At 39.5% G+C, this 26,192-nt stretch overlaps 1 protein-coding gene across 2 annotated transcripts in view; it reads right to left on the bottom strand.

Annotated features, from left to right (window-relative positions):
• ITPR2 (inositol 1,4,5-trisphosphate receptor type 2) overlaps positions 1-26,192 on the bottom strand; it is a 419,753-nt gene that overhangs the window by 326,279 nt on the left and 67,282 nt on the right. Inside the window, exons 3-9 of one of the 2 annotated variants that reach the window (XM_072954773.1) lie at positions 17,269-17,384; positions 16,404-16,490; positions 14,188-14,346; positions 8,846-8,944; positions 8,476-8,559; positions 8,040-8,186; positions 3,514-3,609 (exon numbers count right to left, since the gene is read on the bottom strand). In XM_072954773.1, the coding sequence (XP_072810874.1) occupies positions 3,514-3,609; positions 8,040-8,186; positions 8,476-8,559; positions 8,846-8,944; positions 14,188-14,346; positions 16,404-16,490; positions 17,269-17,384 (788 nt within the window). Of the gene's footprint in view, positions 1-3,513; positions 3,610-8,039; positions 8,187-8,475; positions 8,560-8,845; positions 8,945-14,187; positions 14,347-14,760; positions 14,849-16,403; positions 16,491-17,268; positions 17,385-26,192 lie in introns of those variants that run through there. The other variant, XM_072954774.1, reaches the window with a different exon arrangement.

Genomic DNA, 26,192 nt, shown 5'->3' with positions numbered 1-26,192 from the left:
AGGACAAAATTTAATCATTTTTGTTTTCTTCACAATAAAAAATAGTGCTCCTACCTGGAAGGCTGTCAACCAATGATTGTGTAATTTCAGTATAACATAGATCAGGGGTTCTAAGCCTTGGCACCACTGGCATTTGGGGTCAGATAATTCTTTGCTGTGGGGGCTGTCGTACACATCATAGGATGTTCAGTCGCATCCCCAGCCTCTACCTACTAGATGCCAGTAGCTCCCTCTCCCCAGCTGTGACAATAAAAATGTCTCAGGACATTGCCTAATATCCCCTGGGGACAAGATCACCCTCAGTTGAGAACCACTGATACAACAAAGCGAAGAACACTTGTTTCTTTCAGCCTGAATAAGATCATTCTCTTGTTTTTTAACTCAGGGTCACCTCTCTGAGCCTGGGTTTCCCTTTCTGTAAAGTGAAGTGATTGGATTTACAACCTCACTGAATCTCTGATTCATTCATTAGACCATCTGATATTTACTGAGTGTAAATTAAATATCAGGCACCATTCTGGGAACAAGGTAGCCAGTGGTGAGTCCCTGAACATTTTCCCCTTGGGTTATCTGACTGACAAAGAAATACCAGTTTTGGATCATGAAAATAATAAAAATAATGTTTAAAATAATAATAATAATAATGCACTACTTCACATTTTTTGTCCTCTTCCTCTCAGTGGAAGCAACAGGACTTAACACTTACTGAATGCCTTTTAGGTACAAGGTGCTGAAAGTTCACAATTCCCCAAAAATCCCATATAATATATATTATCACCTTTTTTACATACAGGGGGACTGAGGTTCAGAGAGGTTACGTATTTGCTTAAGGCAGAGAGACTGCAAGCAGTATACCTGGGGCTTTTATTCCCACTGCACTAGGCTCTCTTTGCCACACTGGCCAACATAAACACCATGAACTCAAAGGCAATTCAAGAATGACATCATGCAATTTACCAGGAATGCCTCAAGCACATTAAATTAGTATTTCCAATTATAAATATGTGTTGAAAGTAGAAAAGCTGAGGGCAAATGCTGCCAACTCCTGCCCTCTGATAGGACCTTCCCTTTAAAGCAAAAACAGCTCAGTTCTCAGCCATCTTACTTTTTAAAAAATACTTTATAAACATCAGCCTAATAGGACTCTTACTTTCCTTTAATGAGTCTGCTTCCCGCCCTTTTACAGCCATTGTACAAGGACTCCGTCCCCACTTCCTCCCGCTTCCTGGCTTCCTCCTCGGTCCTCCACCTCCTGCATTCTGGTTTCCGTTAAAAGTGCTCTCGGAGAAGTCACAGATGAGCATGTTCTTTGCCAAATGCTGTAAAGACACTTCGTTCCTGACCTTTTCGGGAGCACTCCCTCCTTGCTGAAACTCCATCTTCCCTCGCTTGGCATCTGCGACTCAGCCCACTGGACCTTCCAGTGGCTTCTATGACTTCTCAGGCTGCCAGACTTTCTAACTTTACTTGACTTCAGGAATATTCGTTTTAATTTAAATAGCCAGCACATGGCTGGTGACTACCATAGTGGACAGTGGACCACTCTGGAGTGGTCTTTCTTTGAACACAAATCACTTAGAACACTGCTCTTTAAGTGGAAAAAAAAACCCATTCTCCTTGTCTTAATATATACGGTCTGAAAAAAAACAGCTGCCCTACCTTTCTGGCCCCAGCACTCCCCTCCCACTTCTAGCACGACTTCCAAATTCACACACATCTTATGTGTGACACAGACATGCACTATCCACATGAAACCAGGTTGTATAATGCCACACACCTCCCTGTCCTCATTGCCTGAACACTCCTTCTCTCTCTTCCCTTCCCCATCTGCCTTACTCATCCATCAAGCATCCTTGCACCTCCCTGGTACCCCCTACCAAAGGTGTGTTGCACTTGAGTTCTCCCCATCTCCAAGAGAATAATAACCCTAACTTCGAATCTTTTATGGGACATCCAGTAGACTTTTCTAATTCTTATTTTAGACAAGATTCACCCCCTGCCTCTTACTGTTCAATTTTGCTTAAAAAGGTTACTTTTCAAAAAAAGTTACTTTAAAACACTTACAGTATAAACAGCCTATAAATTGCAAAGCTGCATTTCATCTAGTCAAGCAGATTCATTAAAAATGAGTCAGATATTTATAAAAAAAGAACAATCCCTATTTACCAAGTAATAATATTAATCATGCCAGCATCCCTTACTGGAGGCTTAGCATAGTCACACATTATGCTGAGCACTTTACCTCATTTCATTCTCTTATAATCTTATTACACAAAAACTGTGATGATCTCCATTTTTCCAGGGGAGGAAATAGGAGCTTAGAGATTAATTTGCCCAAATACGGCTCCAAATTTGTTACGTGCCTGGCACATAACAAATCCCAAAATTTCCTTCTTCCTACCCACTAAGCTTATAGAAGCCTGAATAGCTGCCTCGTCTTCACTCATTCATTCAAAAACTATTCACCACATGCTTTCTAAGTACCAGGCACTGTCCTACGTGCTGGGCACACGGTGGTGATGTTAAAAAGAAAAAACAAAAAATCCCTGCCTTCAGAGAATGTCCATTCTGACAGAGAAAGTCGGTGAAACAAAACATACAATAAGTGAGATAGTGTTAAGTACTACAAAGAAAATCATCACAGATTAACAGAGTGGGCGAGGAGGAAACTTCCTGTTTCCACACGTTTTTCTCATCAGTTTTCCATCCCTACTTCCTCACCCTCCCTCACGTCCAAAACCAAAAGTTAGACACATAATACTAAAATTCCCAACACCAAATTCTGGTTTAGAATCCCAGAAGAAACTCTAAATTGAAAGGCGGAGTTGAGGAGAGTTAAGAATGAATGGATATTTTCAGACACCTAAAAACAAATATTTTCAAAATTAGTTTTAAACTAGATAACTGACCTTTAATTAAATCATTTCTAAAATTTGTACGTGGCTATTTCTACCCACCCTTCATTCTACCTGTCAACATGCGTTTCGTGGAGAAAGAAAAGACGTCTATATGTTTTTACCATTTTTATTGACGGGACAGTTCAGTCTCTTAGGGAAGAAACCCTTTCCTCTCTGATAGTTCGAACAATAAAACCCACTCACCAGGGAAAGACTGATCACAGAAGATCAGCCTGAAGCTATGTAGGCTACACCACATCAACAATGGGCTGATCACGGCTCCAAAGCAGACATTCTGATAGAGTGAAGCTAAATAGGAACTCTCAGGACGGATCCCATATGGTTGCAGATCGGATCCCTGCTTCCCCATGTCCTACAGCAAACCAACCACAGGGTTCTGTTGTTGCTGTTGCTGTTTTAATGTTCAAGACAAAGGCCATCTTAAGGTTTCAATTAACCTCTACATCTTGAGAACAATTTACACGCCAATCCAGAACTTGATAGGCAATAATCAAATGTGCACAAAAACTGTTCCTACAGATACAACGTCTTTTGTATCGCCCGTTTCACTATTTCAGAATCAGAGACTTAACAGCACCACATCCATTCAACTTACCTCTGCAGCTAAATAGTTCCCAGTGGCAAGATGCTTAAATCTGAACAAGCTGTTCCACTGTCCGGCACCCCCTCGGCACGGGTCGTGGTGAACCACCTACAGCCAAAAACAGAGAAATGAAAACAACGGCTAACAGATAGGTATGTTCCTGGCAAGCAAATGCCCACACTTTACATGGGGCGCCCACCTGTTCATGCTCAACTTGTCAAATCGAATATACGTTTTCATGAAAACAATGTGGCAGAAAAACAAATTCCCCACAGATGAGTAAGAGAACAGTTAACTCACTGGGCTTACATGATTCTCACACCTCATATGTGCAAATACAGCCTTACTCTAAAAGACATTTTCCTAGACCCAAACTGGAAATACGATGGGTTTCCCCACATTTGTTATTCAAATATTTATTCAACAGAGAGCCTGGTACACGCCAGGTACTCCTCTAGGCAATACAGCCCACAGCAATGAATAAGACTGGAGCTTTCAACCAATAAGATTTGGCTACTGTCAGGGGGAAATAAACAGGGCACGTGATTGGGGACCTAGAGAAGGCTACCTGAGATATGGCCATCAGCCTGGGCACTCTGAGGAGATGATTTATGAGCAGAAACCAGAAAGATAAGAAAGAGATAGTCATACAGAGAGATTGGAAGGGACCATGCCAAGCAGAGAACCATAAACACCAAAGCCTGGATGTCTGGACTCAACTCTTGGTCCTTCCCATGTGCTGCTTGTTTATTAACACTATGTCCTTTGATACCTGTCCTGGAAACCAGCCTTGCCCCCAGTGTGGAGCCACTAGGCTCATTGAGAACGAAAGTGGTAGAGGGTCTGAGACAGTTGGTTGCAACAGGTGGGGCTGGTCTTCCAGTCCAAAGACAACTGTTTGAGTCCCAGCTCTGCCAATTACTGCAGTAGGATCACAGCAAGCAATGTGACGTCTTCAAAGCTGTTTCTTCTTTTACAAAGTGGGTTTAAATCATAGGATTGTTGTGAAGATTAAACATCATAAGGCATACTGAAGTGCTCAGATGACTCCATTATTCTCCAACAGATTACCTTCTTCTTGTTAATAGGAACCACGCTTTGCCTCCTGCCCCAACCTCAAGTTCTGTGTGCTAATGCAGAGAACTTTCCGATGCCTTTTGCTAGACTCCAGCTTCTATGTCTTCCCTTACTCCAGAAGCTCAAATAAGATAATTATGAAAATACTTCAAAGTGCACGGAGTCTTACAAAAGTGTTCCCCCTGCAGCCAAACACCAGCCCATCCTTCAAAGTTCAGTTCTCACATCAACCTTCCACCACCAAGCCTTTGCTAATTGCACAGGCTAGTGTGATCTCGTCAGTGTTTGAACTCTAACTCCTTTGGGGGGGCATGGATACCTTTGAGAATCTGACAAAATCTATTGATGGTCTCACATGCACACAATACGCACAGACACCTTCTGTATACAACTGCTAACAGTTAACTAACAACTTGAAGCTTATCATGAATCACAGACTAAAAACTCCTGTCCTGTACACTAGCCGGTCTAGCAACGGACAATTTGGAGATAGAGAAGTGAAGGTGTTTTTTATTATCACGATGATTTTGGAGGGACGCTACTGGCATTCATGGGCAATGGCCGAGACATTATATATCCTGCGGTTCACAGGGGAGTGCAGCATAGGCTAGACATTGTGTGCAATACTTGGGACTGTCCCTACCCTGTATCAAGGGGCTCGGTGGGAAGCAGAGGGAAGTGGCTCCTCTTAGGGCTCCAGTGAAGGTGGTGGCAGCTGCCTCGTGCAGGCTCCCACAGGGAGGCGGGGTGACAACTCCTGGGGCACAAGAGGAGGCAGTGGAGGCTGTGGCACTGCCAGATCTTCAGGTAAGACTACGTTCCTCACCCCGCTTTTCCCCATCCAGTCCCTCCAACAACTCTGGCGCCTCATTTCCTACATTAAATACCTCCTCGCTTGAAACACCTGGCGCTCAGGTTTCCTGGCGGAAGCCTGGCTGATGCAGCACACAATGAAGAAACGTCCCGTGGTACCGCTTTCAAATCTCTGACAGAAATAAACTCACCACAAACACATATTGGTTAATGCTTTAATATATAATCTTATTTAAAAGTTTTTACATCAAGTTATTTGAAAAATCCAGTAATTTCAGAGAAATTCACTACGGAGAGGGAAGCTTAAATGAATTCAAGACATTATCTCAAAATTATTGAATAATTTATTCACTCTCTCCACTCTGACTGCTCAGTGGGTCATAGCATTTCCATCTACATGTTTTCTTGGAAAAGATTTCGGTGCACTGGCACAATTACAGCAAAAGCTATAATACTAATAATAAATATATGAAAGAAGATTCAAAGCTCCTTTTAACAGACCTAGAACCAAACATTAAATAGACAGAGACACATGAAATGCAGGGAACTCACCATATAGGGAAATCACTTTGTGACTTGACCATCGCTGTATTTTGCCAAAAAAGTTTTAAAATAGTATTTTACATTATTGCTATTCCTATGTTTTGAACATTTTTGGAGAACAATGTTAAGAACTCTATGGCATGAAAAATGCCGTATTTTAATTATGTATTTATGTTCTCTTTCTCTTACTCTGACAAGAGACACTGGGAGGTGGGCTTCTGGGAAGCAGATCATGTAGGTGTGGTGGGGGCTGTTTTCCCCAGACCTCGCCATCCCCTGTCACCTACCGAAGGACATGATCTCCAGATACATGGAAAGATAGGGTCTCTTCTGAATGTGAGAGACTGAAAGTATGTCTTAACATGAGTAGAGTTTCAAGACAAAAACCATGCTTTTTGGGGTTATTTCATCTCTATTCTAAGTCATGTCCTAACTGAGAGAATTATTTTGATGTTCTATTTATAACTAAGACTCAGCTCATTTGCATAAACATTATGCAGTCTCATTTTCTCTGTTTCAATAGCTCTTAATCTGCCTTATGAACCCCATTTCAATTATGGTGATTTCCCTCTTTTTTCAATCACGTACAAATACGTCTGTTCTGTTATTACTTCTCCTAATTCTAGATACTACCCGACGGCCCACGTTTGCCTCTGCTCTGTCATTTCCCTGTACTTAACACAGAATGTCTTCTGAGATTCTTCTTCCACCATTTCTCTCAAATCCAAATGTATCCATCAAAGACTCATACAAATATTGTATCTTCTAGAGTTGGTACTTACATGTTGAAATATGTATTATTTTTATTATAAGTTATCTCCCTCTTATTCCTTCTTTATACTAGAATTTGGCCCTTTTATTTTTAATCATGAGAATATATAATAATATTAACTATGAATTTCATTTAGGACATTAAAGGAAATGTAACAAAACGTATGCTGTAAAAGGGGGGTGATGGGTTTGAAATGGTTGAGAACCACTGCTATAGGTCTGGATGTCCATTAAATCAAGAAGGAACTTATCAAATGATGGCTTGTTTGTAGTTAATTATGTATATCTCTCTCCTCCACTGTATAGAAAGGTCCTTTAAAGACAAATCCAAACCTTAAATTTCCTTAATTATCATATTAGCACATTTAAGAAATATTTTTTTTAATCTATACCCACCACTTGAAAAAAAATTTTGTTGACATATAGTGGATTTACTAACTATGTTAGTTTCTGGTGTACAGCATAGTGATTCAGTTACATGTATATAAATACATGTGCTCGTTTTCATATTCTTTCCCATTACAGTTTATTCCAAGATACTGAATATAGTTCCCTGTGCTATACAGTACAGCCTTATTGTTTATGTATTTTATATATAGTAGCTTGTATCTGCTGATCCGAAACTCCTAATTTATCCCTCCCCCACCTCTCTCCTTTGGTAACCATAAGTTTGTTTGCTATGCCTGAGTCTATTTTTGTTTTGTAAATAAGTTTATTTGTGTCATTTTTCAGACTCCACAAATAAGTGATATATTTGTCTTTCTCTGTCTGACTTACTTCACTTAGTAGGATAATCTCTAGGTCCATCCATCTTGCTGCAAATGGCACTAGTTCATTCCTTTTTATGGCTGAGTAATATTCCACTGTATATAAAATAAAATACTTAGGAAAGAATACTTCTTAAAAGATGAATGGAATCTTAACTATGGGTCTCCTCACTCCAGTAGAAACGGCATCCCCAGAAGCCATAAATGTTCTTTTTGGTAACTGTGGACTTACGATCTTCACTTACAGTGAGTTATCCTTCTCCATCTTAACTCCAATGCCATTTGAAGCCCAAGACCTTAAGTCTGATCAGTCTTGACAACATTCACAATGGAATTTTAAAAAGCAAAATCACATATATGCCCTAGTTAAATAAAAGAGAGAGAGAGATGCCCCTGAGAAGACAGGCAAAGGGTCACAGCAGTGAAGAGGTACAAGCCGGTTCACAGAAATTACTGTTTTATGGGTCTATCGAAGAAGATACCTATAACAATAAAACAATCAGCCTAGGGACCGTGTCGTTTTGATGTAAGTATTTATTAAATGTCAAAAAAAAAGGGCGTACACACCTCTATTTCCCAGAGTGCTTTAGAACTGGTGGCAGAAGTGGCTGATTGACGCAAGGTTGTGCGAAGGAAAATGTGCTGCTTTTTCTCGTATTCGTCACAAGTCAGAAACTTCTCTTGTTCCGCATGAAACAGTCGGACAACATCACCCTAGAAAAAAAGGTCAAGAAAGCTGCATTTCCAACAAAGCCCTGAGCAAGCAGACATAAGAAGTGGGTGTCTTTCTGGTTTTGATACTCGGGGCCCTTCTGCTAACACCTGGCTTTTAATGAATACTTATACATTCCCGAATATAGTGGGGAGATAAGAGAGTTCAATGTGAGGATTAAGGTGTACACTCACAGCCTAAACTTCAAACGCCAGGGAACACACAGGGTTTGCAACCAGAAGCTCAGGAAAGCTACCTTCAGTTCTTCCACCAAGTGCAGGACATACTTACACCTTTCAGTACATCCTCTCGATAGGAACTATATTTCATGAATAAAGTGATTTTCCAGCTAGTGTTGCAATTAACAGCATTCACCTATTAATGAAGAGATGCTAAGTTACAAGCCTGCAGATTGCATTTCATACCAGATATTATTACTTCAACCAGCAGAAGGAGAAAAAAGAACAGATTTGGACAATGGGGCATGTATGTGAACACAAACATCGTCAAAGGCCCGTCTGAAATTTACACGTACCTTAGGAAGACAGACTAGCACATCTGGGCTTACGCTTATGAAAACAATGAAAGAAACTGTAGGCCTTTTTTTTCCCTCTCTCGTGAGAAAAATCAACAAATTCATTTCCTTTCCTCTTAAACTTACCTCTTTACACCCTGGATTATCAAGAAGCTCTATGTTGCTGGCATGTAGTGGCTGTCCTGCATTCACGGGCATCAAAACAACTTTATCTCCTACAACAATCTAGGGAATCAGAAATAAGTTGCAAATGAGACACTGCACGGATCTTTGGTGCTACATTTAAAGCTAAAGGTAACGGCACAGAAATCCTTGTTACTGACCTAACATCTGGCCCATTTAACCCCCATACAAATTTTAGTTCAATTTTTTTTTCTTCTTGAGGTAAAACACCTTCTGATAAATGATCATATAATCATGTCCCACGGTGCCCACCAGTCTGGATTCATAAAGCTGGTGTAGATCCTTTTCTTATTGGTCTCCATTTCAGTGAGACATTTCTTAAATAGGTCAATAAACAGGTCAGCATCCCTCCACACCAGGTCTGATGCCATGTGCATAGGAGATTATAAAAGTGGATGCATATGCCACAAAAAGCCACTCTGCCTAAAGGTTAGAATGACTTCAAGCACACGCAGGAAGTCTCATACATGTGTATTACCTCTGCAATGAAAAACATATCTCTTATATCTCATCTTCCCCATAATCTCAGAAATTTATTAAATATTCAAAGGTCATCTGGATTCAGGAAATGGAGAATTAGGTACGATCTTATAGGGACACATTTATAGTCTGGGCCTTGGGCAACTGGTTCACTTTTATCTTAAACATCCAACACTAATATTGCTCCTTAAACCTGGTGCTCGCTTTTAAATCACAATTAAAATTGGTTATGGAAAGGTACTCTAAAGAAGTTAAGTCTAAGGTGCTTTTTATTTATGCTACCGTTAACAATGTCTGCTTGATCTTCAAGTTTTTTTATTCACAACTCAAATTGTGGGGAAATGAAGTTATGCTTTCTTGATGATAATAATGAACATTTATTTCATAGTTATTCAAGTGAAGTTCTTCTGTCGTGAAGTTCCGTTAGAAGACATCACTGCAGTACCTACACGCTCCTTCACAGAATTGCTCACTATCTCAGAAATGAAAACCGGTACCTTCCCTTTGCACACTTCGTACCAACTAAACATTGGACTAGATTAACAGACAACTGAAAAACAAATAAGGACTCAGATGATTAAAATGAACAGTATCTTAACCTAGACCAAGACTTTAAGGAACACAATTTCACATTTTCAATATAAATCAACCTTTGATAAATTATATACAGGTGTCTACATTCACATAGAGGACTGTTGTCACAAACTACGTCTTCAGATTCAAGTATGGTAAGAGAAGTCTCAAGCTCACTAATCGAGCAAACGAAGGTTGTTCTTTGGTCTGCAGAGATGGCTCCTATTATCTGCAGGACTGGTATCTATCCAGTGCCTTTCAAGTTCGTAATCAGTCAGATGCTGTGACTCAAAAAGATCCATTAAAAAGTTCTTTATATGTACCAGTTAAGGAAAAGACATCAAGAAAACGTGTTACGTAAGAGGATGAGGGGGCAGCACTGGGCTATGTTTGTGTAGAAAACGGAGAGGGAGAGAGTAGGAGCGTATGTATAAGAAATCCTCCTGGGGTTAACTGTGCAAGAGAGAAGTGGGAACTGGGGACGTGGGGGAAGGACACAGACTTCTCCCAATGTATCTTCATATTGTTTTCTGTCTTTGAATCGTGAATTGGTACCTATTTTAAACAATCAAATGACAAACAAATAAACAAAAGTCAACACGATATAGACGTATTTGCAGCATCCCCCTCCTCAAAAAACAAAAACATTTGCTATTGCCCATGATGCCAAGGCAGCTCCAAGTCTCAGAGTCGTGCAGAAGCCTGAGTCGTCTTCCATCCTATATGCACGGGGGCTGGAGACCACTCTCTGCCAGCGCTGTCTGGTCTTCCAGTTTCTTAAAGAACAATTGGATTTGGTTCACTATGTCACTCTTATCTGTACCTGAATTCCTTATAAATTTGGTTCACCATGTCACTCTTGTCTGAATATAAATATTCACCAGTAAGCTGCTAAATAGAATCACATGTTTTAGTTGTATCCTTCCAATTAAAAGAACCCTTTTGGTTGCACCCATATTCACTGCTCGAAGTCGTATTATTTTACCATAGCTGTCTGTAAGTCTTGGGTCAATCCCTATGTTACTTTTACTTCAAATCACCACCTGTAAAGTCTTATATAATTTTAAGGGACTAATCACATAGCCAAAATGTTAAAAACTTCAAGGATTCGTAAAAATGGTATTCATAAGGAGAAGCTAACATTAATTCATTAATACCAGGTCCTAGGTCATGTTCTTAACAATGGTCACTTTTACGATCCAAGCTGAATAAACTTACAAGTGAAATGGACAAGATGCTAATTGTAAGATATGAAAAGAACAGTAAGAAGTTCCAGGAAGCATACAAGTGTGTAAAAAAGAGTCCCTGTTCTCGGGGAATTCACATCTACTTAGATAACTTGGTAAATATGGACCTTGGTAATGATACTCTCAGAAGAGAGCAGGCATGAAGCCTGAACCACTGGTGGGATCAGATGCCCCCCGAGAAGCCACAGGCTTAACACAGAACTGGAGGGTGAAGTCATTTTCTGCCACATCACATTCACCCTAGTGCACAAACATTTTTAAAAATCGCAATTCCAAAAGCACTTCTGTTGCTTCTATGTAACAGCCATGCACGATTCACGCTGGGATTTTACCGAAAATGAAGAGCAATGAAATGCCTCCAGCGGCTACCCCTCTTCTGCAGTGGCACCTGGTGTGGTGAAAAGCATACTGCAGTGAAAATCGAAACGCCAGGGATCAAGTCCCACCATTGCTAGAATTCCAAGGGGTCCAGTTTTGCAGAAGACTGAAATCTACTTGCTGTCTAAAGAAGCTCTTTCCCTAAGGGGTGTGGTTGGTTTTTTTTTTTTTTTGATTGAAAGAATATTGAGCCTTTTCTCCATTTTAAAATCTACCATCCAGGTAAAGAACTAATGCCTTCTCAGACCAAAGTTGGAAATGAAAAATTAACCACTCAATCATGGGAAGATAAGTGAAAATGAAATATTTATGTACTCTGCTCAAGGCTGTCCCCAGTGACTTTCGAACTGCTCAACAGCAAGCAAGGACTTCTACACAGCTGAAAGCTGAGGGATCCAGGAATCTACTTTTCCCCCAAAACTACCCACCCCGAAATTCTATGAGGTATTTGACAGACATATTCTTAAACGGTAGACACCATTGACTTTTGACAATAGGAGCCTTTTTCTCCCCAGACCATCATCAGCCTCATTCTTCCATTTCATTTCAGCCGCCGAACATCCTGTGGCTATTTACAACCTAAATCGCAATGTCATCAACTGCTAAATAGTAAAATAGAAATTTTAAAGTCCTTTAAATCTTGTGCTTTTCTCCTCTTAGATTAACAGGCTTCTAAAGAAAATCAATAGTAATTAAACCTCCTGTTACGAAAGGATAGCATTTCCAGTTGTCTTCAATAAAATACAGCAGGCGTGGCTTTTAGAGAAATGCTACGTGTTCCTAGGGAGGAAGACGGGCATCACAGGACAACTGTTCATGTGGCAGGTATGGGGCCGTGGGTGTGCTTATGCTTCACAGCACTGTAATCACACACAAAAGCTGCACAGTGGCGAGCAAAAACAGTGAGCTACTTCAGCAAAAAGCAACATGTAAGGTTGTTTCGGCCATGCTTTATGGAGCACATCCACACAAGAAGGATTTCTATGCTGCACTTAACAATCACATTGTCCATTTTAACCAAGATGGAGAGTTTGGGTGGTAGGTTGCACCCAAACCGGCCCAGCAACCCAGTACAACTAATTATTTGAAATAGTTCATTACACTCAACTCTCTTTGACCTGGTAGGGACCTTGTAGTCTCCTTTGATGAGGGAGCAGGGAAAAGAATAGATGGAATGGGGAAAAAACAGACAGAATGAATCAATAAAATCCACAGCTAGTCTCCAGGCCCCTACTGGTCCAATCATTTCATCGCATTCCTCCAGAGCTTGAGTTCAGGTTTTGTTTGTTTTGATGTTTAATTTTCTTTGACCACCTACAAGCAGGGACCCTGCTCAGTGTGGGGCTGGAGAGGGCATCAAGCATTAGAAAGCAGGGCATCCAAAGACTTAGGTTTTTCATAAACTGCATCATCAGTTCCTGAATAATTGAGAGTTGACTGTAATTAACTACCTACTGAAACTGAAATATATGGCATGCTCCCACACACATCACTTGATGCCAAAAGAAAAAAAAAAGGAGAAAGTATTTATAAGGAATCCAACACAAGAGGTAAAGTGCATTACATTCCTGCATGCCATGCCTCTCCCAAACCTTACCTAAGGAGGACATCATCAGATAAGTTATTAACCAAATTAAACCATGAAGCTGGAAGCCTGTGGAATTGAATTTACACTTCAAAATTCAATGGAAAAATACATTCACTACAACAGAAGACATTTCTAAGACAAGAAACAGCCAGTGCATTTTAAGATGTCATCACCATATTGACTGAGAAAACTGTCAGAAAAATTACACTTTCACATTGCTTCGATTTCATGTTAATTTTTTAAATCTCAACTACTTTTCTTGATCGCCTGACCCAGTATTTGTAAAGTATTCTATTTATGAAAGTTATTCAGTATTTGGCGTCTACCGGAATTTAGTAAGCATCTCCCATGTGTTAGGGACTGTCACCTGCTACTTCATTTTTGACACACAAAGGTATCTAACTACTGATGCTGTTGAATCATTTCACATAATTTTTATTTACTCTATAAAGCGGCAGAAAAAAATTTTGGGCAATAACTAAAATTCACATGATGCAACATGCTCGTATTCCACAATGTATTTAAATACTGTCGTCAATGACAATACTGCCAATCTATAGCTCCTCATTCATAAAACATCTACACATCTTAATGTATAGACTGTAAACAACTGGTCACAGAGCCAGTAAACGAAATACTGTCATGATTCACTGTGTTACTCTATTAATTCAAAGGGTAGACACCATCTTCCAAGCACAGCATTTTGTCCTTACTGACAAGCATCCTCCTGATCAGGCAGAGAAGCAAACTCTGCGTCTTCCCTTAAAAGGCTCAGCCAATATTAACGTTACTTAAGTTCTTTCACACAAATTCTGGCTGGAAGATGATTTTCAATTAATCTGATCTTTGTCTTTTTACAATTCCTGAGCACAATTTGTACAACAGATAGATGCTTTTAACCTATTAAAGAAATTAACATAAAAATAAATCCTTTCTTTGCACTTTCTGGACACTCTTACTTATCAAGAACTACTCTCTTTAAGAATGCACTGTTTTCCCTTAATTTCATAGTTACATACATTGTCACCCTCGCTTCTCAGCTTCCAGAAGGGATGGATATAAAACCAAGACCCTTCATTCCCTGCAGCGTCCAAGGACACGCGCATGGCGTTCTTCTCCAGTAAAGCAGGGAGTCGCTTGTTGACAGTCAGATACTTGTTGCTTTTTATATGCAGCAGCTGTAGGAGAAAGAAACAGATGACCGCCTTTATTCTCTGAACTCCTCTGCTAATTACACGTGTATGTTTATACCTACATCACGTGCCCACATAACATGGCTCAGGGTAGAGATCAAACAAAGGATCTCTTTGCAGACTCTACACTGCTACCACCTTTCCAAACTGACTTTCTTTGAATCTCTCCTCACCTCCATCCCCCATTCAGTTTCTTTATAAAGTGAGTACATGAGGAAAACAAACCAGGGGACACCTCGGAATAATTTTCATCAAATGATAAATAAGAGAATAAAACCAGGCTTTCCAAAGGAAACCTGGAGGTTCCCCCAAACCACATTCTTTCTTTCTCAATTCCAGCACAGCTACCAAAACAGAATATACAAAAGAATAACCAAGGAACTGTAATAATGCACCCACCTACTTGGTATTATTAACCAACCCTGCCCGCAGACAGCCCTGCTGTGCGAGGAGGCAGACCGCGCACCCTGACCAACCCTGCCACTCCCACCGGAGGACGCTCCATCTCAGATGAGGGCGGGCGCACTGCTGTGCGGGTTATCTGGACCCCACGGGCAAAACCTTTCCAGGACACTATTCTGCTGAGTAGAAAGCTAAGACAAATAAACTTCCCGTCTATTATTCCAATTGCTTCAAAAAATAATGGTCGTCTTGATATCCACACACTAAGAAGGAAATTATCTCAGAAACCAATGGAAACCCTCAGGGGCCAACCTCACTCCTTGGGGATCCACCCTGTTAGAGCACGTGGCTCAGCCCCTAACTCACCACGCAAATATTTGCATGTCAGGTTCTTGATAAGACACAACAGCCCCACATGCTGGCACTTAGTTTCAATGAGAACTTGGCTAAGACAAAGTCTATTTGTGGAGGACCGTCTGAGGGACGTGCAGCCACAGGGACCACAGAATCCATCACTGGATTAACTCATATGTCCAGGGAGCCACAGACCCAGGCACCGTCATCCTGTCCCATCAGAAAGCTGCTGTGACGGTCCTCTGCTCGGACATTTTGCCACTGGCCAGTAACAAAACATCAGGGGGTGTTATTTTTTTCAAGCAGCTCTATTGTAGTATTTACGGTAAGGAAGTTGTTCAGGTTATTGTTGACGATATTAAACAGTGTCCTCTTTGTGAGAGCGCGTTGGATAAACAGTTCTCTGGGCTTCTTCCTGGGAACGTTTTGCTTCTAGACTTCTGACTTAGTTCCACGTCACGGCCCTTCTATGTGAACACTGTAATTATATTATGCTTTCCTTATAGCCAAGGGGACAACAGAAAGGCTTCCAGCCCAAATTTACCAACCTTTTGACCGTGGATTTTATAAACATGCCTCACCCCTGACTTCACTTTATCTGTCCAGTTGCTATTTTCCCTTCGATCTAGTTGCTTTATTTATTTCTACTTTATCTTGTTATGAGGAATGTATTTTTGAAAATGCCTTACATTCTTTTCGGAACAAGGTGGGGCATATATTAACAAATACCTAAGTAAAAAGCTAAAAGATCTAAGTGAAGCATGAGAAAGGAATGCAGCTGAGATAAATCAGTGTGTGCACTAACTAAAAGTCAAAATCCTGGGGGCGAGGAGTATGTTCAGTGGTAGAGCGCATGCTTGGTGCGCACAAGGTCCTGGGTTCAATCCCCAGTGCCTCTGTTAAGGAAAAAAAAAATCTAGTAACAATTCAGGAACAATTTCCATCTAAAATTACAATTTGAAAACCTTCCTCTGTCTACAAAATGAAAAGATAAAGCTTCACATGTTATACATGAGTCCCATTAATTCTAAAGGACTATTTCATTACAGCCCCCCCCATCATCTTCCTTTTGATTTAATAATTTGTGCATACATCTAGAAAAGCTCACTTCTCTCTGTATACCCACCAGATGTGTTTGTACAGAACACTGTGCTGAATACAACTGGAAATATCATACTAAGAACAAACTGTCGTATTCCCAAATGTTAATGCAGCTTGGCATTGCTACCAAATGTGTTATCCATAAAATTCATCTCTATTTAAGAGAAAGCTAAATCGACACTTACTTGTATGACGTTGCTGTATTTCACAATTTCTCCCAGCAGTTTCTTATTCTCTGATTCATTTTGCTTTTGTTCCAGTTCCGCAGCATGCTATAAAATGATTATCACATACTTAGTGGGAAGCATAGGAAACAGAGCATAGTAAGTGACAACGAAATAAGGTTTATTTTAGGAACAAAGGCTACAACCATGACTAAAATAGGCTGGTTGCTTGACTCTTGGTGCTCGGGGAGAAGTGGGGCAGTAATTAAATACATGACTCTAATGAGTGATGATTCTCTCAATTTAATGCTGAAATGTAACGAAAAATATATTGGGATATTTTTATGTTAGAAATTTCAGGAAAGTACCAGGCTCTTTGGTCCTATAAAATTACTTTCAGAAGCACTATTGCTAGAGAAATCAACCAGGACAGCAGGTGAATTTCAAAAGCATCAAAACACAGTTTCAGCTCTGAAAATAACAGGAATTTTCACGACACAAATTAAGTTCTACTAAATGTACACTCAGCCCAAATCAGAAACAATAGACTTTCAATGTTTTTCCAACGGTCTTTCCAAAAGAATTAGGTGCTACGCCAAGTAAAATATAACTGGATTTGATATTCCTACAGGGATTGAGTTGGTTTTCAGTTCGATGTGAATATCTGAATTAGCCTGGCACACCCTAATAAATGGGAGAAATGTATTACCTACATGCCAGGAAACCAGCGGTCACACCCCATGACCTCAAAGTCCTTTCCACTCTCAGTGTGTTGCCACATCCACTCGGAATCTCAGTACACTGAGTGAAATCACCAAGCTACGATCTTTTGTTATTGCTATACTTGCGCTGGCCTGAGCCAGGCAGGTGGGAGGCTGGCCCTTACCTGCAATTTCTTCAGCAAGGCTGCCTCTGTGTGGTTCCCCTGTTTAGCTTGCTTGGCTTTCCAATATTGTTTCTGAGCAGAATATCGGTTCATAGGGCACACCTTAAAGAGGCAGTCTACGGCAAACCAACAAACAAAACACTGTAACCAAGGAGGAGCAGCGTTTCTTTGATCTCTCCTGTAGCCTAGCCCTGGAATCTTGAGATCCCTGAGATCAAATAACATTTAAACATCATCCAGCCCCTTCCCCTGTCAACTCTTAAACTCCCCCGTACCATCCTTCTTGAATAATTATTTAGCCTGTTAAAATACCACCTTCTTCATTAATTGAGCGGTTTTTTTTAAGAAAACCATAAGTAGTGTGATTTATAAAGAAAGCAAGCCAATGTAATTATTATAAAGCCTTTCTTAATTTTAACGGGGGTACACGGTCTTAGAAAGTGAACAGAGTGAGATGCGTGACTTCCACTGCCTTCTCTGATCTTCCATAATTAATTACTTATGCATGGTGTGTTATGTTTGACCGAAGTGATCTAAGAAGTAGAAACAATCACAGTTACCACAACAATCACATTTCAGTCATTCATTCTCCAAGTCTCCACATACCTGGGGTAAATATGGCATGGAAATCTGAGATGCAGCGTGTTATAAGGGAAAAAAATGAAGGAAAACAAAAAAACAAAAAACCAAACCAAGGTTATAGTCCTAACTCTTCTACTAAACACCAGGTTGGGAAATCATGGTCGAATAAAGCAGTCAGTGAGATCTCTAAGGCAAAAAACAAAATATTTTTTTTCTGTTGAATGAGGAAAATGGAAGTTTGTTAAAAACAATGCTTCCATACACTAATGATTTTGTGTGTTTGGGGAATGGATTACAATCTAGATCAAAGGTCAATCCCCAGCAGTCTACACTAACGGAGTATTGACATAGAAGATCCAAACATTATTTTCATTTTTCTCACAAAAAAAGTATGAGAACTCTACATAACAAATTCACTTTGTTTTGCTTGATACGTTAATATTTACAATCATTTTCATTTTTCAAAAATGTTTCACAAAAATAAAATTCAGTCAACTCAAATACCCATTTTAGCCACATTCTTGATGATATTTTATATATGTGCTCATTCTGTCACTCTCATAAAAATTAATTATAAAATTAAATGAGGGGCTCGATCTCTTTTCAAATCTCACTGGTTCTAATGGTGCACACGATCAAGAACTATGACTGTATATTTTCTAAGGAATTTTTAAAATTCAGAAGGAATCACGACTTTTTTCCCTACAGCTTGTAATTATAAACACCAGTTCTATTGATTGCCTCCCCCTCTACACATACAAAGCTATAGAAAACATTATTAATTTCTGGTCTAAAAGTTATTGATGTGGATGAGTAAATATTTTATATAAAAGTAGCAGAAAACAGACATCTTCTAAACACTTAAAGTAGGTTGAGTGACTATCAAAATTACAATATGATACAGGAATCATTATCACTTGGCAAATGTGTGTGAAAACCAAATAACTAGACGTGAAAAGTGTTCTCCTTGGCAGCATATCTTAGAAGCCCTAGAAAATATCTCCTATATATTAACACCTACAAAGAGAATATATGATTTTTTCAAGCTCAGATATAGAGATTGTTTACAGGTTGTCTCCAAAAGAGGACTCCCAGTTTAAAGCAGCAGACTATATTGACCATCCTATGTTAGGCAGGTGGCCAAACCCTACATTGCTGAGTGCAGCAAAAACACAGATCCATATTCAAGTCGAACTGAACTCTACAATCTGAAGTTTCTACTTCTGACTTCCTTTATCTATGAAAAGAAAAGAGAAAAAAAAAGTGTTCTCCATTACTTCACATTTCTAATTAAACTCATTAGAAAATGGTCTTTTGACAAAGAAAATGTTTTTCTTCCTAAATTCTAGACCGCCTGACTAGCATTTCTGATTAGTGGCACCCTGGGGTAGCTAGCAAAAAAACTGGGTGTCATGGTCCTCATGCTCGTGGCTGAAGAGATTGTGAGATGAAGCCATACATCCAGCCTGGCAGGGTTACGTGAGGTTGTGGCTCTGGGTGACTCAGGGCCTGTCCTCAGAAAGTTCTCGGCCCACTGGGCGAAACAGGCAATGGCCCTGTGCTGAAGTTTCACAATGGAGCCTTGGAGAAGGTACTGGGGCTCAAGGATGCATGTGACCTTTCTCATTCTTTAGGGGAGGCAGAAAAGTCTTCCCAAAGGAGAAGACATAAGCCAAGGGGTAAAGGGTCAATACTAAGTCAGTACATCGCAAAAGGGTCCAAACGCTCAGGCGGGCGGAGCCTCCCAGAGCCCACGACCCACACAGTGGCTGAGAAGTGGCAGGCCCGGGGACCTGCCAACCAGGCAGGAAAGCTACAGCCCAGGCTGCGAAATGAAAACAGAGAGGCTGCAGAGTGCAACCTTCTAGGTTAGGACTACGGACTTCATCCCACAGAAAATGCCGAACTCTTACCGAGTTTTCAGCTCGAACAGTCTGTGAAGGATGATGTGAACAAGAAGGCGAGAAACACAGCAGAAAAGCCCACTGCCCGTGTGATGAGAGAGTGAGGATCTCAAGTTGAGCATTCGCGAGTTTCAAGGTAGCTGCTGATTTGAAAAGAAAACAGCAGAACCACCAGGCTTAATCTTATCTATCAGTGTGGGGTGGGGAAGGGTGAGGGAGAGTGAGGACGGCCATTCAGGCTTCCACCCACTCTGTCTGAGACACCAAGCCTTAGATTTCAAAAGCCCTTTCCATTTTCAGGGCCTCAGCTGCATGGTCCTTTCCAGGAACCTCCCCCAGGAGGCATCTCATTTTGTAAATAACTGATCTGTTTCTGCATGGGAACTCATATCACAGGACTATTCTGGCTGATGGGAGGGAACCTAGGGCATGCAGATTTCAGTAAAAATACTTTTGGTGTGGTGGTGGCTGCGATGGGTGTGGGAGTGTGTGTGTGTTTAATTCTCTCTGCTTCCTTTAGAAAACATTTTTTTTAATCTACTGGTCTTGGGCTAGTCACGTATTTTGTCTGATTCTAAATGTACTACATAATAATCGTGTTAATAATACCTGCCACGCCTAAGGCACAGGACTGCTGAGATGTGCAGAAAAGATAATCTGAGAAACTGCTGTGTGAACTTTAAAGCGCTATTGTTAAGTGTTCGGTGTAAGGTACTATTATTAATATTGCTTCATTCATTCAGCAAAAGCTTCACGAAGATTAAGAGGTGACTAAACTCTTACAGAGCTCTCAGCAAAGAACATCAAAACGTACAGTTCTTGGATTAAACCCAAACACAACCCCGAAGTGCACAATTCACAAGGTGTTCATCCCTTTGGTTTAAGATACAAGCGTAGACAATTCCTGAATTCCTTGAAACCCCATGGCAAGGAGCAAAGGATGCATTCTCTACTACCCTGTATTATTGTTTCAAATATGTAGAAGCAATCATTAGCACCAGCATGGGTGCAGCCTTTGACAAAAAAGCCCACGTTCCCTGGCACACAGGAACTCGGCTATTTCAAAGCTATCCGCTCTCAGCCAGCTTTCAGAACTAGCTCTCTAGTATCCTTAGGTCTGCTCATCCTCTAAAATTAGAGATGTATATACTGCTAGGGAAAAAAAGAAATTCAGGGAGCTTTCCAATTAGAAACCGGTTCAGTGTCGTTTAATAATTAGGTAACATCAATCTCTTTAGCATTTCAAGACTCAAAGAATAATAAAAAAGGAAAGGTTTGCTTCATAGAGTGAACACCAAAAGCACAAACAGAAAGAAGTAATTTGAGTCATGTTTTTAAAAAAGCTTAACCTGAAGACCTGAGGCCAGCAATTTTACAGAATTACAGAAGCTCAGGAAATGTTAAAAATCCGACAAAACCAGCTATGTTCAGTCAGGCAATATCGTAAAAATAATGTCCTAGAATTAGAGCACGTTTTTATAACTATGGAAGGAAATCAAGCCTCCCAAAGTTGTTCACGTTAAATTGAAAGAAAGGGTGGCCTCGTAATCTGCTAATAAATGCTAGTGGAGGGAAGAAATATGAAAGCCATTCAAACCGTGTGGAGCACGTAATCCATGGCATATAAAGCTGCAAATCAAAGAACTAACCTTCCCACGTGACTCCCTGTAACTCTGGGAGGAAACCAGTCTAAACCAACCTCCACTTACAATACCTAGCTAAATAGGTTTGAAATGTTTTGCTTTGTCCATATACAAGCACCTCCAAAATTATTTGTATCTAAGGCAGCTTCTGCAACCCAGTTCAAGCTATACAGTGGCCGGCAATTTCCTTTCGTAATGGTGGAAAGAAAACTTTCTGTTTCATTTCTCTTTGCTCCCAAAGAGGTTGTAAGATTTAAATAAGGCAGATATTAAACCATCGGCGAATGCCTGTCACAAAGGGGGCATTCAACAAATGTCTCTTTCACGGTAGCTTGTAAAATTACCTCATACTGATTGCTGGGAACGTGGTTGCCAAGGGCTCTATTATCTCCACATGGAGAAGGTGGGGAGGGAGGGCGTCAGGAGCTTTTCTTTTTCTCTTTGTGATATAAACAGGATGCAGCAGAGTTCCAGGAAGACAATCGGACCTTCCCAATGATAAAATGGAAAGTGGTAACAAAACTCTCCCCAGGGTAAGGGACAGGGAAACAAGGAGCCACTGGGCACTAGTAGTTAGAATTCAAAGCTGGTCAGGGGAGAGGTACACATTCATTAGCCAAAAACATAACTGTAGCTCTGTTTTTGTTTTTCAGTTTCTCTAAGAAATGCATCCCAGAATAACAGTGTGTATATAGAAGTCTCGATGTTTAAAGTGTGTTTTTGAAAGGATCCTGCTTTGTTTTGTTTCTGCGTGGAAATTTCAAACCAAACATCTATTCCCTTGATCACAGTCAAAGGCAAGTATAGAAAGGGTGTCTAAGAGGGAAAGTGTCCTCTAGAATGTTACAAAGGCCAAAGAAAATGTATCGCAGGTGATAGCAAACAGTAAAATACATGTATATTCGTGTATAACTGAAAAATTGTGCTCTACACTGGAATTAGACACACCACGGTAAAATGACTATAACTCAATAAAAAATGTTTAAAAAAATTTATCACAACACATGGATGGGCAACTATGAAAACTACAGGATAAATTTCTCTAGGCAAAACTCAGCTGTTTCACTACTGAAGAGGGAGAGAAATGGCCTTTCATAGTTACAGGCATGTAGACTCGGAAAATGTTAGAACTTCAAGGGGCCCCAGACAAAATCCCACCTTTCCCTTCTCTGAGATAAGGAAGCAGAAACTCAGAGTGAATTGCCTTGGTCGTTCATGAGAGAATCTCTAGGTTAAAATAAGTTATAAATATGAGTAAGTTCGACCACACATAGGATGCTTGAAAGCCTCGACAAGGGAGGTTAACACTATACTTGGTTTGCTCATTACAGTTTACTGAACTGGAGTACTTGACAGACTATACTGAGTACTACATACTGAGAGAAAGGATCATCTGAGCTTCACAGCCACCTTGAGAGTTAACCAGGATTATTTTCTCCATATTCCAGAGAAGGAGACTGAGACTTTTCTTAAGCCTACAAAGTTGGTAAGGAATTGAGCTGGAATTTGAACTGAGATCCTCTGATATATACCTACATCTATCTACACCTATAGACACACAGACAGATACCTGATACCTAGATAGATACACAGATAAACAGATACACAACAGTTCTAATACTTCAAAAGAAATATGAATGCTTTCTCATAGGAAATATGCCACATGTCCATACATAATTAAATGTTAAGACATCAATAGGAATGTTATAAAATCATAGTCTCAGAAATAGGAATTACCTTATTCCTACATGAATGGCTAAATACTCAAAAACAAATGAAATTTTATATTTTGCTTCCTTTGGAGTGAGGCGGAAAAATAAAATTCAAATCCACATTTGCTAATTTTCATTCTTGTCAAGGTTTGAATTTTAGCATTAAGCAAACCATTACACTAGAAATAAGTAGGATTTGCTATCGGAACATCATAATGGTATAGTTTTCCCATTCCCAAAGTATCATATTAACACTGATTATCAAGAAAGTATAATACAGACTGATTCCAAAATCAAAATGCAAGTCTGTAAATCCCATTACACAAATATCAAGTCTGAAAGAAAAGAAATGAAAGTAAATTTATACACACATAAATTTGTCTATTCATATAGGCACACACAATACTTTTATGTACATATTTTATGTTTATTTGTATTATTATTTATAAGTATACAATATGCTTTCATAGTGTTGCCTATGTATCACAAGTTGTCAGATTCCCTGATTTTTTTTGTTACTGAAGTATGGTCAGTTACAATGCGTCACTTTCTGGTGTACAGTATAATGTCCCAATCGTGCATTTATATACATATATTCCTTTCCATATTCTTTTTCATTAAAGGTTATTACAAGGTATTAAATATTTCTTCTGTGGTATACAGAAGGAATTTCTTTTTTATCTATTTCTATATATAGTGGTTAACATTTGCAAATCTCATAAACTCCCAAATTTATCCCTTCCCACCACCTTTCCCCAATAATCACAAGACTGTTTACTATGTCTGTGAGCCTGTTTCTTTTGCAGATGAGTTTATTAGTGTTCTCTTTTTTCTTTTTTTTTTTCAGATTCACATACAAGTGATGTCTCATGGTATTTTTCTTTCTCTTTCTGGCTTACTTCACTTAGAATGACGATCTCCAGGTCCATTCATGTTGCTGCAAATGGCATTATTTTATTCTTTTTTATGGCTGAGTAGTACTCCATTGTATAAATATACCACAATTTCTTTATTCAGTCATCTGTTGATGGACATTTCGGTGGCTTCCATGTCTTGGCTATTGTAAATAGTGCTGCTATGAACATTGGGGTGCATGTATCTTTTTGAATTAGAGCTCCCTCCAGATATATGCCCAGGAGTGGGACTGCTGGATCATATGGTAAGTCTATTTTTAGTTTTTTGAGGAATCTCCATATTGTTTTCCATAATGTCTGCACCAAACTACATTCCCACCAGCAGTGTAGGAGGGTTCCCCTTTCTTTACACCCTTTCCAGCCACATTCCCTCATTTAATTCTTCTAAAAACCCTCTAAGGTAAGTATTCGCTTTTATAAATGAAGAAAGAGAAACTCTAAACATTTTGAAGATCTATCCTAAAGTCTCAAAACTAGTTTTTGGACTTAATCCAGATCAATCTGTCTCCAAAGCCCATCTTCATAATTTAATAGAAGACACTCTATATTTCTGAAATTAAAACTTTAAAAAAATCTACTTCACTTCCATTAGGACAGCTATTAATTTTTTAAAAGAGCAGAAAATACCAAGAATGGGGAGAAACTGGAACCCTTACACTGTTGGTGGGAGTATAAAATGGTGTAGCCACTTTGAAAAATAGTATGGCAACTGCTCAAAAAATTAAACACAATATTATCATATAATCCAGTAATTCCACTTCCAAGTACCCAACATAATTGAAAGTAGGGTCTTGAACAGATAATTATACTTGTTCATAATGGACAAAAAGTAAAAGCAATTCAAATGTCCATCAAGAGATGGCTGGACAAACAAAATGTGGTATACACTTACAATGGAATATTATTCAGCCATAAAAAGAATAAAATTCTGATATATGCTAAAAAAAAAAAGTACATTAGGTACATTCACTGAAATTAAAACACACAACATGATTTCATACTCCTGGAGATGCTGAACGTCTCCAAGGACCGAAAAAGAGACTATCTGAGAATCTGTAACTATGACTTAATAGCATAACAAAGTAGCCGCCTAGAAACAGCCAGGTAGGGAATGTTATGGCCTCAAGCCCTCCACTTGGCAAGTAATAATTTTCAAACAGCTGAACAACTAAACTCTTACGACAGGTAAATTAAATTTATAGAGATAGGCTTTTTAAACCAACTTTAGCATGGCAATAATAAATCTTGGCCTAATTTATTTAAGTTGAACGCAGGATATTGCATGCCAAGTTATAGTTATGTAACGGAGAGTTATGTAATATTTAGATTGAAGAAGTGTTTGCATTCATTGTCTAGCTATTAAATTAATTGCTATTCTATTATGTGAGAACCAAAAGAAAAATCAGTTTATTGTGCTCAGTCTTCTGTGAGCAGATATTTACCCACAAGAACAAAAAAGATCATAAAGCCCTAATCATCATAATTATTGTAGGTTTATGCCAAAGTGAGACTAGTTTTCTGTAGATTGTTACAACAAAGCATCTACCTCTACAGGTAATTTAGAAGTCAATGCACAATAACCTGAGAGCAGGGTTCTTACAACTTTAACTGTGCAAACCAGGTTTGAAGTCAGTGTACCTGGTGTCAATCAGCCCTTTTTGAATGGAGTAAAATGGAACAGAATGGAATGGAACTGGAAGGGCAGGGAAGGGAAACAGAGGACATCACAACAGCAAGTGCTCTTCTCAAGAAGCTTGTTTCGGGGTGGGGGTGTACATGCTGGATTACAATCTGAAACGTTTGGTATTATTGAAAGTTGTAATAAAAAGTGTTTGAAAGTCACTATTGTAGAGGACTATACATATGTACAGGTTAAAGTTAAAGGAACTGCAATTTAAAAAAACAGAGAGAGAGGAGAAGAGAGGGAGGGAGAGGAAAGGAAAGAAGGAAGGAAAGAAAGAAAGAGGGAAGGAAGGAATCCTGTGGTCAAGAGAAGAGAAACCTCAAACAAGACACTCTTTTGCTCTATGGATGACTTGAAATCCAGTTTTTCAAATATATGTATGTGCATGACTGGGACATTGTGCTGTGCACCAGAAAGTGACGCACTGTAACTGACTGAACTTCAATTAAGATAAATAAATAAATACTTAGAGTTCAAAAAAATAA

This window comes from Vicugna pacos, chromosome 34 (assembly GCF_048564905.1).
Source record: "Vicugna pacos chromosome 34, VicPac4, whole genome shotgun sequence".
In the NCBI taxonomy this organism is placed as follows: Eukaryota; Metazoa; Chordata; class Mammalia; order Artiodactyla; family Camelidae; genus Vicugna; species Vicugna pacos.
Note: the sequence above shows the minus strand (reverse complement) of the source record. Positions and strands in the feature narration are given on the sequence as shown.